The 17,618-nt window shown below is 45.6% G+C and overlaps 1 protein-coding gene across 1 annotated transcript in view; it reads right to left on the reverse strand.

Annotated features, from left to right (window-relative positions):
• Positions 1-14,461, reverse strand: part of epc1b (enhancer of polycomb 1b) — a 24,453-nt gene extending 9,992 nt beyond the window's left edge. Inside the window, exons 1-3 of the mRNA XM_030775194.1 lie at positions 14,070-14,461; positions 980-1,139; positions 1-92 (exon numbers count right to left, since the gene is read on the reverse strand). The exon at positions 1-92 is cut by the window's left edge and continues 54 nt beyond it. Coding sequence (XP_030631054.1) covers positions 1-92; positions 980-1,139; positions 14,070-14,222 — 405 coding nt within the window. The 5' untranslated portion in view covers positions 14,223-14,461. The remainder of the gene's footprint in view (positions 93-979; positions 1,140-14,069) is intronic.
• Positions 14,462-17,618: the final 3,157 nt, after the last annotated feature.

A 17,618-nucleotide genomic window follows, 5' to 3' on the forward strand; every position in this document is an offset into this window, starting at 1 on the left:
GCCGACGTCCATCTTCCTCCTCAGCTTCATCATAAAGGCCTCATCCTCAGAGTCCATGTCATAGTCCGGCTGCTCCGCGTCCAGACTGAAGGCTGTGCACACACACACACAAGATCAAACACACATACACACACAAGATCAAAAACACACACACGAGATCAAAAACACACACACACACACGAGATCAAAAACACACACACAAAAGAAGTCAAACACACACACACACATACACAAAACAAACCAAAAAAACGCATACACAAAACACACACGCACAAACGAGATCAAACACACACACACAAGATCATAAACACAAACAACCTTATACAAACACACATACAGATCAAAAACACACATACAGATCAAAAACACACACAACCACACACATGACTTTATACACACACACACACACACAAGATCAAAAGCGCACAAACACAGCTTTACACACACACCCTTACACATGCACAAAATGACATGGTTTCATTAACGCTTTATTATACTGTCATTATACACATCTGTGACCACCGTTTACCCTGCAGCCCTGAACTCTCACTGAAATCATCAGAGTCAAGTCACTGTGTGTGGTATCTGTTTCACTGTTTGTGTTCGAAGGTGGCGTGTGTCGAGGCAACACTGGTAAATGCTGACAGGTTGTGCGTGTTACATGTCCCCACATATATAAAACAGTGTGTGTGTTTGTGTGTGTGTGTGTGTTTGTGTGTATACGTAATGTGTGTGTATGATGTTAGCACCTAAGAGCTGAGTGTGCGTGTGCATACACACACACACACAAATAAATAAATACATATACATACATATTGTGTGTATATATATTGTGTGTGTATCAAGTTTGTGCATGCGTGCGTATATATAGTGGATGCGTACATGTACACAATGGCGTGTGTGTATATAATGTGTGTGTGTGTGTGTGTGTGTGTGTGTGTGTGTGTGTGTGTGTGTGTGTGTGTGTGAGAACACTCACGCTGTATGTGTATGAGCTGTTTTGGCATCCTGAATTCTCCCGGGTACAGAGACTCATAGTAGGCGATGTTACTCTCCGCCTCAGGGACAGGAATCACCATGTTATCCCTCTTCTCTCCATACACCTGCTGAGCCGAGATAGCCCGCTGGAGATGGTGCTCCTGTCCACACACACACACACACACACACACACATTTAAACAAACACAATTCAAACACAGCCTGTAGGCAAACTGAAAAACCCACCACAGTGCATCATCATGCTTTCACCTTCACACACTTCAACAGCACACACACACACCCACACAGTTAAAACAGATCTCTCACACACACACCCCTCAACAGCACACACACGCACAGTTAAAACAGATCTCTCTCACACACACATGCAGCCAACAGCACACAGTTTAGACAGATCAGAAAGACAGAGTAAAAGCTCAGAGTAAAAGCTCAGAGTAAAAGCTCAGAGTAAAAGCTCAGAGTAAAAGCTCAGAGTAAACTCTCCCCAGAGTGTCCTGATGAACGCTTTCATTCAGACTAAACACACGTTATGCGTTTGCCTATGGTAACATGCATCCATAACAAGTCAATTCAGTGGACCCAGAGGAGCAGTCAGATCACTGTCGGGTGTGAGACAGCCCTCTCTCCTTCTACACTAGGCTGCAGCGTGCTGTATGGAGGACAGTGTCATCTTACACTGGGACCTGGAGGACACAACTGTCAGCTCACTGGTCACTGAGTCAGGCTGCTCACTACTCTAGTCCCTCCGTGTGTGTGTGTGTGTGCGCGCGCATCTGCACGTGCACGTGAATGGTTGTGTGTGTGTGTGTGTGTGTGTGTGTGTGTGTGTGTGTGTGAGTGAGCCTGGGTGTGTGCGTGCGGTTATGTGTGTGTGAGAGTGGTAGGGGCATGCGAGTCCAAGCTGTTGGCACTGAAACTTGGGCAGCCTGCCAGCACAGCAGGATTCTCACAACCAGCTCTACAGACAGACCATTAGAATGAATCAGAGTGTGTGTGTGTGTGTGTGCGTGTGTGTGTGTGTGTCTGCGTTGTCATCCAGTCAGTCAACCAACCTTTCAAGCAGGTCATGTGAATAAATGCAGAATGAACACATGAGACGGACTGTGTGTGTGTCCAATCAGTTGTGAACTAACTCTACAGACAGTCTATTAGAAAGAGAGTGTGCGTGCGTGTGTGTGGGGAGCAGGCAAGACAGTGACCACCAGCCAATCCAGCGTCCCAGAACAGTGACCACCAGCCAATCCAGCGTCCCAGAACAGTGACCACCAGTCAACCCAGCGTCCCAGAACAGTGACCACCAGCCAATCCAGCGTCCCAGAACAGTGACCACCAGTCAACCCAGTGTCCCAGAACAGTGACCACCAGCCAATCCAGCGTCCCAAAACAGTGACCACCAGCCAATCCAGCGTCCCAGAACAGTGACCACCAGCCAATCCAGCGTCCCAGAACAGTGACCACCAGTCAATCCAGCGTCCCAGAACAGTGACCACCAGCCAACCCAGCGTCCCAGAACAGTGACCACCAGTCAACCCAGTGTCCCAGAACAGTGACCACCAGTCAACCCAGTGTCCCAGAACAGTGACCACCAGTCAACCCAGTGTCCCAGAACAGTGACCACCAGTCAACCCAGTGTCCCAGGGTCAAGAGGCAGAGACTGGGATCATAGCCCCAGGTTGTGTGACTTGATTTTTATTTTTAAAGACAGAGAGGAGAAAAGGGTGTTTGTTTGTTTTTTAAGCCTCCTGGTTAAAGAATCAAGCTGACGAACAAACCTCACTAATAAACCGCTGCTTGCTCACTGACCAGACACCTGCTGTTTGAATTCACTCTCAGAAACATGCATTTTAAACCTATTAACCACATGTATGACTTCAAAACAATGAAAGATAAGACCATGAGTCAATCAGAGAAACAGCGTGTTTGGAGAAGACTGGACATTCCCTGGGCTTTGTCCCAGTGGGAAACCAGTCTTCCCATACAAGTCCAGGCAGACGCCACACCCCCCCGCCCCGCTGTTCCCCACACGCAAAACCAAGACCGATTTTCACATGTCGGCATCTTCAGTGTATTTGTCACAAACACTCTAAAGGCTGATTTATACCTCTGATCAGGCTCTCCGCCGGAGCCTACGCCGCTGTGAGCATTAATACCTCTGATCAGGCTCTACGCCGGAGCCTACGCCGCTGTGAGCATTTATACCTCTGATCAGGCTCTACGCCGGAGCCTACGCCGCTGTGAGCATTAATACCTCTGTGCAGGCTCTACGCCGGAGCCTACGCCGCTGTGAGCATTAATACCTCTGATCAGGCTCTCCGCCGGAGCCTACGCCGCTGTGAGCATTTATACCTCTGATCAGGCTCTACGCCGGAGCCTACGCCGCTGTGAGCATTAATACCTCTGATCAGGCTCTACGCCGGAGCCTACGCCGCTGTGAGCATTAATACCTCTGTGCAGGCTCTACGCCGGAGCCTACGCCGCTGTGAGCATTAATACCTCTGATCAGGCTCTACGCCGGAGCCTACGCCGCTGTGAGCATTAATACCTCTGATCAGGCTCTACGCCGGAGCCTACGCCGCTGTGAGCATTGATACCTCTGTGCGGGCTCTACGCCGGAGCCTACGCCGCTGTGAGCATTTATACCTCTGATCAGGCTCTACGCCGGAGCCTACGCCGCTGTGAGCATTAATACCTCTGATCAGGCTCTACGCCGGAGCCTACGCCGCTGTGAGCATTAATACCTGTGCGTTGACGTGTCGGCCGTTTGCGGTGGGGTTTGCATGGACTGAGATTCTTGGTGCATTAAACACGGTAGCGAGAATAATGTTCAATAAAACATCGGAATTCGGTCTTTGCGCAGCTTCACCCATAAACCAATTCTGCGTTAAAAAGAAGGACGAGTTTCCAAACTCTGGGGGACAAACAAACGGAGGTCTCAAAATAATGAGCGCTCAGTTCACCGTTTTACTGGACATTTTTCAACGGCGACTGAAAGTGAGCGCATCGTGTTGGAGTACGAGCTAATAAAAGTCGAACAGTTACTTTTACTGAAATGACTGCGACACAGAGAAGAGAGAAGGCGCTGGGAAGAGGCGGGGTGTACGACCTCTGAACCGACTGAGGCAGGAGGAGGGTGACGTTACCAAGGAGACAGCTCACGGTTTTTACAGTCTGACACGCGTCGCTGCGACACACAGTTACGTTTCTGGGGAGGTGCACGTCAGGCTATGTTGCAGGCTAAAGCGTAGGGTACACGGCTACACAGAACCTACACCGTAGATTCCACGCTGAAGTATAAATTGGCCTTAAAAGGCCAGTGTCCCCGACACCTCACTGGCCAAAGTGTGCGTTCAGAGGCCATAAACACACATACGCTGAAAATACAATACTATACTACCATATAACAGTAAAATAACTACATACAATAAGTGATTGATTATATAAAAACAGTAATAAAAGCAGGCAGAACCGGGCTGTGTGTGAAGTCCAATGACAGTCATGCGGTCCAGTTCTTTAGGCCTCAGAGAGAGAGAGAGAGAGAGAAAGCTGACAGACTGTGTGGTGTGGACATTTTGGCTCTCATGTAGCAGCAGTCAACACAAGACTTCACTGAGTGCAAAATCCTTCTTCTTCTCCAGGACTCTGGATTTACAGAGATTTTACAGTTTTGAGTGAGGAAGGTTTTTTGTATAATGTTGGGCCCAGGGAGGAGGTAAAAAGACTAATCTGTTCTTCCTGTAACACAACACCTACATTTCCATCCATCAGAAATGTTCCCCTCCTCACTCCCCACATCTTCCTCCATAAAACAGAACCTGTCTCATCGGGGAACAGCTCTCTGGCCGCCTGACTGTCTCATCAGGGAACAGCTCTCTGGCCGCCTGACTGTCTCATCAGGGAACAGCTCTCTGGCCGCCTGACTGTCTCATCAGGGAACAGCTCTCTGGCTGCCTGACTGTCTCATCAGGGAACAGCTCTCTGGCTGCCTGACTGTCTCATCAGGGAACAGCGCTCTGGCCGCCTGATGGGCACTGACGGATTCATTAAAGGAGCATTTACATGTAAATGGGTTTGACCCCAAAACTTCATCGTTTCACAATTATACCCCAATGCATGTCCCCGCAGTAACTCACTCACACTCACACACACACACTCACACAGAGAAAGAACAAAAATGCCTCCAGAACATCATCCTCACTCCTGTGTGAAAAGGCAGCCGTAGATCATCAGGTCATCCACCTGTTCAGACTACTGAGACACAATACTGACATTAAGGCTCTGAGACACAATACTGACATTAAGGCTCTGAGACACAATACTGACATTAAGGCTCTGAGACACAATACTGACATTAAGGCTCTGAGACACAGTACTGACATTAAGGCTCTGAGACACAGTACTGACATTAAGGCTCTGAGACACAATACTGACATTAAGGCTCTGAGACACAATACTGACATTAAGGCTCTGAGACACAGTACTGACATTAAGGCTCTGAGACACAATACTGACATTAAGGCTCTGAGACACAGTACTGACATTAAGGCTCTGAGACACAGTACTGACATTAAGGCTCTGAGACACAGTACTGACATTAAGGCTCTGAGACACAATACTGACATTAAGGCTCTGAGACACAATACTGACATTAAGGCTCTGAGACACAATACTGACATTAAGGCTCTGAGACACAGTACTGACATTAAGGCTCTGAGACACAGTACTGACATTAAGACTACTGAGACACAATACTGACATTAAGGCTCTGAGACACAATACTGACATTAAGGCTCTGAGACACAATACTGACATTAAGGCTCTGAGACACAGTACTGACATTAAGGCTCTGAGACACAGTACTGACATTAAGGCTCTGAGACACAATACTGACATTAAGACTACTGAGACACAATACTGACATTAAGGCTCTGAGACACAATACTGACATTAAGGCTCTGAGACACAATACTGACATTAAGGCTCTGAGACACAGTACTGACATTAAGGCTCTGAGACACAATACTGACATTAAGGCTCTGAGACACAATACTGACATTAAGGCTCTGAGACACAGTACTGACATTAAGGCTCTGAGACACAATACTGACATTAAGGCTCTGAGACACAGTACTGACATTAAGGCTCTGAGACACAGTACTGACATTAAGGCTCTGAGACACAGTACTGACATTAAGGCTCTGAGACACAATACTGACATTAAGGCTCTGAGACACAATACTGACATTAAGGCTCTGAGACACAATACTGACATTAAGGCTCTGAGACACAGTACTGACATTAAGGCTCTGAGACACAGTACTGACATTAAGACTACTGAGACACAATACTGACATTAAGGCTCTGAGACACAATACTGACATTAAGGCTCTGAGACACAATACTGACATTAAGGCTCTGAGACACAATACTGACATTAAGGCTCTGAGACACAGTACTGACATTAAGGCTCTGAGACACAGTACTGACATTAAGGCTCTGAGACACAATACTGACATTAAGGCTCTGAGACACAATACTGACATTAAGGCTCTGAGACACAGTACTGACATTAAGGCTCTGAGACACAATACTGACATTAAGGCTCTGAGACACAGTACTGACATTAAGGCTCTGAGACACAGTACTGACATTAAGGCTCTGAGACACAGTACTGACATTAAGGCTCTGAGACACAATACTGACATTAAGGCTCTGAGACACAATACTGACATTAAGGCTCTGAGACACAATACTGACATTAAGGCTCTGAGACACAGTACTGACATTAAGGCTCTGAGACACAGTACTGACATTAAGACTACTGAGACACAATACTGACATTAAGGCTCTGAGACACAATACTGACATTAAGGCTCTGAGACACAATACTGACATTAAGGCTCTGAGACACAGTACTGACATTAAGGCTCTGAGACACAGTACTGACATTAAGGCTCTGAGACACAATACTGACATTAAGACTACTGAGACACAATACTGACATTAAGGCTCTGAGACACAATACTGACATTAAGGCTCTGAGACACAATACTGACATTAAGGCTCTGAGACACAGTACTGACATTAAGGCTCTGAGACACAATACTGACATTAAGGCTCTGAGACACAATACTGACATTAAGGCTCTGAGACACAATACTGACATTAAGGCTCTGAGACACAATACTGACATTAAGGCTCTGAGACACAGTACTGACATTAAGGCTCTGAGACACAATACTGACATTAAGGCTCTGAGACACAGTACTGACATTAAGGCTCTGAGACACAGTACTGACATTAAGGCTCTGAGACACAGTACTGACATTAAGGCTCTGAGACACAGTACTGACATTAAGGCTCTGAGACACAGTACTGACATTAAGGCTCTGAGACACAATACTGACATTAAGGCTCTGAGACACAATACTGACATTAAGGCTCTGAGACACAGTACTGACATTAAGGCTCTGAGAGACAGTACTGACATTAAGGCTCCAGATGAGCATCTGAGAGACAAAGATGTCAAACGGCACAGACTCGTCACACTAACACAGCGTGGGGAGAAGGGAAGGTCCGGCCAAACACAACACAGATCAGGGTTTTACAAGACAGATCTCTCCTCCACCTCGCTCACCTGACCTGTCAGACAGAGACCAGACGTGTACTGGACTAACCTGACCTGTCAGACAGAGACCAGATGTGTACTGGACTAACCTGACCTGTCAGACAGAGACCAGACGTGTACTGGACTAACCTGACCTGTCAGACAGAGACCAGACGTGTATTGGACTAACCTGACCTGTCAGACAGAGACCAGATGTGTACTGGACTAACCTGACCTGTCAGACAGAGACCAGACGTGTATTGGACTAACCTGACCTGTCAGACAGAGGCCAGATGTGTATTGGACTAACCTGACCTGTCAGACAGAGACCAGATGTGTACTGGACTAACCTGACCTGTCAGACAGAGACCAGATGTGTACTGGACTAACCTGAAGTCTTCAGGAGGGTGGGTAAGGACGTTTTATTTCTGGGGTCTTCAATACCAGTCTATATTTGAGTGAAATGTGTGAGGTGTTTGTTCTGTGGAGAATAACTGGGCAGTGCTGTACTGATCAGTGCCATATCTACATGCACTGAGATCAAATGATTACAAAGGCTGGTCTCCAAGAACATTTACACTAACGTACTAAAGCCACACGCTACAACTGTGGTACAAAACAACTCTAACGGTCTAAAGAGGTAAGGCTCTCTGGAAGAAGGCCCCTCAAAACCTGGGCTGGAACTTACTGGAACCGTTTTCACGGTAACCAATTCACTTCTTCCAGGAGAAACCTGTGCACTTTCCCCTCAATCTTGTTACCATGGGGAGGAGTAAAGACTTGACTGCAGAAAAATCCATTCAGGAGGATTGTGGTGAAGAACTATGAAGGACAGAGGAAAGTCCTGATCTTTATCAATCCAGTACAGTTTGTTAGATGTGCGTTAAAGAGTCCAGTACAGTTTGTTAGATGTGTGTTAAGGAGCAGCTCTCCTCTCCAGATGCCCAGTCAACGTTTGGGCTGGACCTCCTGCACACCATGTACACAGTCATTTCAGAACAAGAGGTGTGTAGGGGGATGGACAGATGTGGTACTGAGAAAGTCAAACCCCCCCCCAGCCACAGTCACAGTACTTTCCTCTGTGTGTGTGTGTGTGTGTGTGCGTGTGTATGAATGAGAGAGAGAGAGACATGCTCTTAACAATATCACGGCCTGGAGGTGAAAGCCTGAGGCAGCTTCCACACCATCAGAACATTTCCACCAGTAAAACCCACACCATCAGAACATTTCCACCAGTAAAACCCACACCATCAGAACATTTCCACCAGTAAAACCCACACCATCAGAAAACTCTAATGCTTAAAGTTCACTGACATCACTGCTCACATTGCCAGACTGCTCTGCCAGGGGGGGCATGTCTGTCTGTAAGGTCTATTAGCATTAGGACAGTGAGTGTAAAGGGACATTTACTGATGGAGTTAAATGTGACTGTGCTTAGCGGCTGTGGGTGTGTCGGAGTGAGTGTCACAGGAGGGTGGAGAACACATGCAGGTGCATTTCTTTAGCCCCTTCCGCGAGTAAAGACATGACACTGATACTGACACAACAACATAATCTATATTTCCTCATTTCTCACAACCCACGAGACAATCTAAACTGCAATTTCATAGTCTGCATTATCACGTTCCCCATTTAAAACTGCCTGATTAACAAAATGCATGAAACCGCCAGTCTCGTAAAAACCCGAATCCCCTCTCTCTCTCTCGTACGCACACGCAGCGTGGATCTGCGGGCGGAAAACATTCCTCGTCTGTGAAGTCATCCCAAACAGCAGTGGCACTGCCGGAGCAGACGGAGAATTCTGGCTCCCAATCAAAACCCAAAACCAAAACAAAAACACACACCAGCCCTCCAGTGGCTGCCAAACCCACACACTGACCCCTCATTCACCTCACCTCATAGAGAGAGAGAGAGAGCACGAGAGAGAGAGAGAGAGCGAGAGAGAGAGAGAGAGCGAGAGAGAGAGAGAGAGCGAGAGAGAGAGAGAGAGAGAGCGAGAGAGAGAGAGAGAGAGAGCGAGAGAGAACAGATGAACACAGCCATACACATCAGATGCAGCGACCACATCAAAGTAAAACGTGAACATTGAGAGTGTGTTTGTGTGTGTTTGTGTGTGTGAGTGTGTGTGTGTGTGTTGTGCGTCAACCATTGCGCAGGGTGTGTTGAGGCCATATCACACTGGCATATTTCTCTAGACATGGATCACACATTAGTGACAGTTAAGGATGATGGCTGATTAAAGGATAACCTGAATCAGACCCTCCCACAGGCTTAATCACAACACCCTGACTGTTACTGAGCACTCACTGTGGCATTCTGAACCCTGTTGAACTGACCGTTTGTAGGGCTGCATTATATGACTGTATGTATCATGTGACAATAGAACAATGTGTAGCCTATGGTTACATATAATGCTCTATCGTTTATTTCACTGTGTTCGCTGTAAGACAATCGTTTTCGTCATTTGGACGACGCTTTGCGTTCCTCCACACGGCAAGGATGCAGGCAGGAAATTTGCATGAAGGGAACACAAACAAACATAGAGGAGAGTGAACGTGACACAGGTGAAAGACTCCCATCAGCCAAGACAAAAAGAAGGAGCTTTTACCTAAAAGAGGGGCCACTTCTGTCGCATGGACGTGATTTGGGTATGAAAAGTCTGACATGGACCTAAAAACCGTGCTTTGCAAATTATGTTACCGACCGAACCCCACAACAGACTCAAACACCACTAACCTTTTTTACCTCCTACGTGTCGATCATGTGAAACAGTATGGAGAGAGTCTACAGATGACGGCCACAAAAGTACAGTCGAGCGCTAAAAGCAAAGCCCAGAGTCAGACAGTGCAAGAGGCTTTTGGCCTGTGCACACCACATGGCGAAGAATCACCATGATGGGAGGAGATGACGGCCACCGTTGCAAAGACACGGCCCCAATTTACACAGGCTAGAAAACGGGGGGGTTCGTGAGTCGGTGCCATCACTCGACCCAAGGTACACAATGCCAAGCCGAAAACACTTCCCTCAAGTCGAGTTGCCTCTTTTACATCAAAAGTGTCGGGCCAAAGCAGAAGAGGAAATCCACAGGATATGGTACTACACCATAACAGATATGTGGATGAGCCAAACAACACAAACTAGCCTATCTATTCACTGAATTGACAGAACATGTGCTAGGCCTATATCGTGATATGTATCATTATCTGGATATGAAATGACCTATATCGGTATATGAGATTTTGGTCATATCCCACAGCCCTAACCTCCCATCTGACGGCACGAGAATCCTGCTGAACAGCAGAACACTGGCCTTCACAGTTACATGGACTTAAAACTCCACACACATACACTTATAGCCTGTACACATGTTTACCTCATATACTTCCAGAGCCTTCCACTGCACCATTGTACCAAAGCTAAAATGGTCCCACTTCAGCTCAGACAATCTGACCAAGAGCCCATCACGGGATCCAGTGCTCTGGTCTTTCGGGTTGGGTCTCTAGTGCTAGCGCTATAAAGGCTGGAGTGTTCCATGAATTCATCATTTCTTTTCATTTCAAGCACTTCTACACACATTTCCCTAGAAGAGACCCATTTTCTAGGTAACCAAGCCTTGAAATTTAAAAAAAAAAAAAAAAAAGGTCATTTAAACTACTTTAAGGGCCTTGCATATAACTTATCAAAAACAAAGAAAAAACTTCAACTCAGAGCAAAAATTCTGCTATCTCCATACTCTTCAGTCTTCAGACAAGTCCTGGTGGGGTCACTGCACCAAAGTCCAGCATCATGTAGAAAAAGTCTAACAAGTTTTACAGTTACAAGCCATGTTCGATATTCAAAGCACAGGTTACTAATCAAAGACTTACAGTGCAGCACAGTTTCCATTCATTCTAAGAAGTTCAATTCAGCGATTTGGCCCAATGACCTGACAAGAGCAGCTCCAGTAGAAGAGCAGTGACCCAGTGTCTGAGAGCACACCTGCTCCTCTCCCACTGAGACAGCAGGCAACCCCACTCACACTGACTCCCAACTTACAGACAGCATGCAATAACATTCACACCGTCTCCCAACGCTTACAGACAACAGCACTCACACCGACTCCCAACACTTACAGACATAAACACTCACACCGACTCCCAACTTACAGACAGCATGCAATAACATTCACACCGTCTCCCAACGCTTACAGACATACGCCTAACCACTCACACCGACTCCCAACACTCACAGGCAACACCACTCACACCGTCTCCCAACACTTACAGACAACAGCACTCAGACCGTCTCCCAACGCTTACAGACATAGGCCTAAACACTCTCACTGACTCTCAACTTAGACAGCATGCAATAACATTCACATTGTCTGTCAACGCTAACAGACAACAGCACTCACATTGATCCCCAACACTCACAGGCAACAACACTCACACCGACTCCCAACACTTACAGACAGCACGCAACACTCACTCAGACAGTTGCTTAATCACCTAAAATGAAAAACTGAAACTACTGTACTAATTTCAATTACTGTAGCAACATCACCATAAATGCTCTTGTTAAGCAGACGAGTCGCGTGTGGCAGTGACCAAACACCGACTGCCTTGAGTCTGCTTTCTGCCTTTCCACACTGAGCCCTGAGTGCACACACGACACTATACATGACCAGTGTCTGTCATTCTCACACACAGTGTATCACAACACAAACCCACTCCACTTCAGACAGCGCAACCTCTTCATCTCCGGCTCAGGCACTGGGCAAACCGGACCAACGAGAGTTCGATGAAAGTCCAGATCTCCTCACACAGCGCTGTGTCAATGCTAACACGTACTGCTGTGTCAATGAACGTGCAAATTTCCACACACACTGTTTTAACTGCTCAATGTGACAACCACTGACACAATACTACCTACTTATTACTATAATCACTCTATCGAACATTTACAGCAACTTACAACTATAGAATAACTACATACAGTAGTTAGATAGCACAAATAACCTTGCTAAAGAGATCTCAAAGATTTTCTCTCTCTGACACACACATACTTACACACAAAGTGGACACATATCTGGAGATCAATTTTCAGAACTCATTCTGCTTACCACATACAGCAGAGCTACAGTGTTCAGACTAAAGGATAGCACAGACAAAATCATTAGTTTGACGCGCATGAAACTGCTGTTTAGCCCTAATAAAGCAGGTCTGCAGTCTGTCCATTATATCTATGATGCATCTGAAGTACAAAATACCCAGCCTCCATCACCGTAATTAACCCAGAAGAGCCATAAAAATCAAACAGAAACAGTTAAACAACCTAGTTATTACACTGATTTAAAGGTGGGGAGTGTATGAACATTACAAGCTCTGTTTAAATTATTGTGGAAAAGAAATACAGAATAGAGATAGCGTATGAAAAATTGACTACAATTATTATCCACTACTAAGCAAACAGCCTAGTGCTTAAAAAACCCATTCTGCGTTCATGTGATCTGCATCTTAAACACATAAATCTCCGCAACAGGTTCACAAAAACTATCGGGTGAGGGATAATTAACATTCAAACGTTTGGCTTGGGGAGACTGGCACATCTGGTCCATACTGTGACAGAGTGCTACACTATCGGGCATTTGAACGTTCCCGTTCAAAGCGTGTTAGCACTGCAGCGCGCCAACACGGGCTGCACGACTCGACAATCAAAACAAGGCCAGAGGACAGGCAAACGGCCGATCACTGACGCTCGGTTCGGACACGCCGAGACCCATATAAAATATAAAACAGGACATGCATATGCAACGTGTCTGCGCACACGTGTCGGAATAAAAACAACAATCCATGTGACTTTATTGCAGTGATCACCCGAAAACAGCCAGGCTTAGCATGAATGCTAGCGCCTGCTGTCAAAAAACCAGAGGACTGTAGCTGGCTGGTGTAAAAGATAGTAACAAATTCAACAGAATAGTCGAGACATATAGCTGTCATTTTATAAGTTTGTTCACGAAACTCAAACAATTTACTACATCCTTGCATTTATTTGCTCGTATAAGACGTTTACTATTATGCTAATCTACCCTCTTCGGAGTAGTGGGCGGAAACAACTTTTCAGGGTTGGGACTCCCCCTAGCATCAGTTCTCCGCCACTGCACCAACACCAGGCCCAGCCAAGATCAACAAAATGGCGGATCAGCCACGGGTCACGTGACTCCTTTGTACTATGTGAATCCTTTTTCTACAAATTTTAGTCCATACAAATGCCATCTAATACACAAACTGGAAACGATGTCGACTAAATAACACGTGCAATACGCTGGGCCACGGCTAACACGATGTCTCGTTGAGAAATTGCGTCTCTTTTCTGTAGGGAGCAATGGCGGCCATTTTGTGCAAACTTGCGCAGACAAGTGAGGGGTACCTCTCTAATCGAGAAATACATATATTCATATTTGCATGTTGCAGGACAGTTAAACGTACCGATTCCTCCTCTTTCTCCATCCCCGTTGGCATCTGTGGCACTGCCCGGTTAATAGATGCATATTCGTGCAGGTCGGGTAAGTCCTCACAACGGAAGACGGGTAGTGGCTTGGAAGCGTCCAGCGCCCGTGCCCGGAACGACAGTTTGCTCATTTTTTATAATTCGAGATGCAGCATAAATCTATCCGATCCCCTAATGTTCAAAACCGTTCCGATTAAAGTTCTCATGGATAATTCTGTGCCGTTATCCTAGAGTCTATGGTGCGATTGGCTATGGATATAATATGGCGGGGCGAACAGAGCCGGGGGAGGGCCCGGATCTTGGTCGCTCTCTCTCGGTCTATTTTTTCAGTGGCTCCGGTCCCTTTCCCTAGTTCAGTACGCCATGGCCAACATGGCGGACATTAAAAACTCTTTAACACTTCCCCGTATGCTCTTCGCGGCCCAACCCCCGATTTCGAAAACAGCCATTCCCACTAGGTTTACAGCGCTTGCGCGCTCTGGAAAGTGGGGGATGGGCGCGGATGTGTGAGACGAGCACACCCCTCCCTCCTCACTGCGCGCGCCTCTCCCAGTTCAAAATAAGGCTCGTACACCTCTACAGCGCGCGCGCATCAGCAACGAACGGGCACGCGCTGCTCCACAGATACCCCAAAAGTCGAAATTATATAACAGTGTACTCTTATGAGTAACTTGACACCATTACGAAATAACCATAGACTATGATATCTGCATGATATTGATTTTAACTTGACTGATTTAGCACACTCCCAAAATTAAAAACTGAAACCAACTTATTGTTTTAGTTTACAGTGTAAACATATGATTTGCAGCATACGATGTTCTGTTGAGGGGTCAAACCAGTTTGAAAAGAGGAACAAGACAGTAAATAAACACACTGTCTGACCATTTGTTTTCCACTTTTAAGATACCAGCCTGTAACTAATAATGCAATTTCTGAGGAAAAATTCTTGTAGAAAATTGTTTATGAGATGTGTATATTTGAAGCTACATTTATACAACAAAATGTGCACTAGTTACTGAAACTTGCAGTTACTGATTTTGCCTTCACCCTAATAACTACTGTAAAACTGTAACTCATACTCAACACAAAACCGAACAGTTAAAACTCTCAGTGTGTCACAGAGCCATGTGTTTATATACTTACTTCTCTCTAATTTGTATTTGTATTTATATTACTTACAGTAATTTACTTACAGTAATTATGTGTCTTGCACCGTTAGTCACCCTGCATCTCCACTGGCGCATCATCCAGTATAATGACATCTACACACAGTTCTGCACAGTATTTGTTGACATATTTTCTTCAACTTGTATTTTGTATTTTGTTTTTTAATGCTACTTGCAGTGATTATGACTATGCTTGCACTGTGATCGCTGGCAGTAAGACCTGCTGTGCCTTTGTTTTTCGGTGTGTATTTGTGTTCTGACTGTGTTAAATAAACTACTGCATACTTAAATTTCCTTCGGGATGAATAAAGTATCTATCTAGATATCTATATATCTACCTATCTACTCATCTCCCTAAATGCATGTGTCGCCCTCTAGTGGACCGCTATGTAACAGCACAAGGGCCGTTACTCTGGCTCTGTCTGTGGTGAGGCCAGTGCAGTGACCTGACCTCTCACCTGACCCTTCGGTTTAGGGCAGGTTACTCGTCAAATTTAATACATATGTTCTCAAATTCCTGCAGATTCATTAGTTGCCAAAATCCCATCCCCACTCAAATGGACCACTGACCAAAGAGAAGAAGAGTTAAAAAGCTCCCTGCAGAAGGTTACGAAGGTCGTTTATTGTAACACGGGACACAAGGTCATTCTGTGTTTTGATCATTGCCGTTGCCGATTTTGCTTTGCCACTTGACACACTTGTTGGACATAAAACACAAAATAAACACATTTTAGACAAAATTAAAATCCCTGGCAGCCTGCAGCCTTACTGTGAGATGAAACATTTATGTTTCTGACTTTAACCCTGTAAAAGTTCCTAAGATATATCAGTAAAATCCGCTTTTTCACCACTGAGAATATACATGAGAACTCCCAGTCATACATCATAGATCATTTTCCCACAGGTGGCAGTAAAACAAAGGCTGTCCAGCGTAACAGACCAGTGTGAGTGTGGTTTTGATTATATAGCCTGGTGAAACTGAGTGTGTCTCACACCTTAGCCTCACACAAACACAGCCACATCTCTCGGAGGGCTTTGTCTTGTGCAAATGGGTAAAACTTACACCCCCCCCAGGTTACAGCCCCCTGTTCTGATCCGTGTGATATCACGGCTGGCCTCTCTGTCTACACTGCGGGTTGTTGTTACTGCTGCTCTGTTCTGATTGGACATCACCATAGAGACAAAAACAGGCCAGACCATCACACTGCTCCAAACCTCATGATGGGTTTTCCAATCTCGTGAAGGATTTTCCAACTTAAAGTTTTTAACTTTGTGTTAATTTACCTCATCTAAGTGTATTACAAGACTGAGGAATCTGCTCAATTCCTCAACAGGCTAAACTCAATCTAAATGTCAAACCATAACCTAATAAAAAAAAAAAAGAAAAAAAACACACACACACACACACACACACACTAAAGGTATGTAAATAGAAAAGAAACAAAATTCGACTGTTGCGATGTAACTAATTCCTGTCCATAGTAAAGCTACATTTGTTTCCAAAGTCAGGAAACAAGCTTGCATTACTGTAATGGGTGAAGTCAACATGCGGGTCCTGCATAACTGTGTCTAATCTCTGATTTTCTGATATTTCTTAATGGAAAACTCAGCTTTTTTGAAGGCGATAAACTGCTTCTGACCGCAGTCAAAGCACCAAATCCACGTGGAGTGAAGCCACGGTCCATGCAACAGTAAACATTCCTTTACCTTCACTCAGAGCCGACATCACACCGGTTCTCTGCTCCGTGCGCTGTCCTAACACAGCCTGGGACAGCCCAGACATCTCAGCCACAGTTCCGCCGTGGCTTAGGCTCGTCTGTACAGAAAAAGAAAAACAGAACAATTCATCAGCCTGCTTTACCTCAACTGTGGTTTAGTGACTTCTTCTGTTGGGTTTCATTTGTGAGCCCTGAACACGTTGGAGCCTCTGCTGTTTCTAAATGAAGGAGGAGAAAGAAGGCTGTGGTGCTACACTACGCATGAGGGTTTTTACTGCCTTCACTAAACAGAGACCCACACACTCCACACATATGAGGGTTTACTGCCTTCACTAAACAGAGACCCACACACTCCACACATATGAGGGTTTACTGCCTTCACTAAACAGAGACCCACACACACTCCACACATATGAGGGTTTTTACTGCCTTCACTAAACAGAGACCCACACACTCCACACATATGAGCAGATGAGGGTTTTTACTGCCTTCACTAAACAGAGACCCACACACTCCACACATATGAGAGTTTTTACTGCCTTCACTAAACAGAGACCCACACACTCCACACATATGAGGGTTTTTACTGCCTTCACTAAACAGAGACCCACACACTCCACACATATGAGGGTTTTTACTG

Source organism: Chanos chanos, chromosome 5, assembly GCF_902362185.1.
Source record: "Chanos chanos chromosome 5, fChaCha1.1, whole genome shotgun sequence".
Taxonomy (NCBI): Eukaryota; Metazoa; Chordata; class Actinopteri; order Gonorynchiformes; family Chanidae; genus Chanos; species Chanos chanos.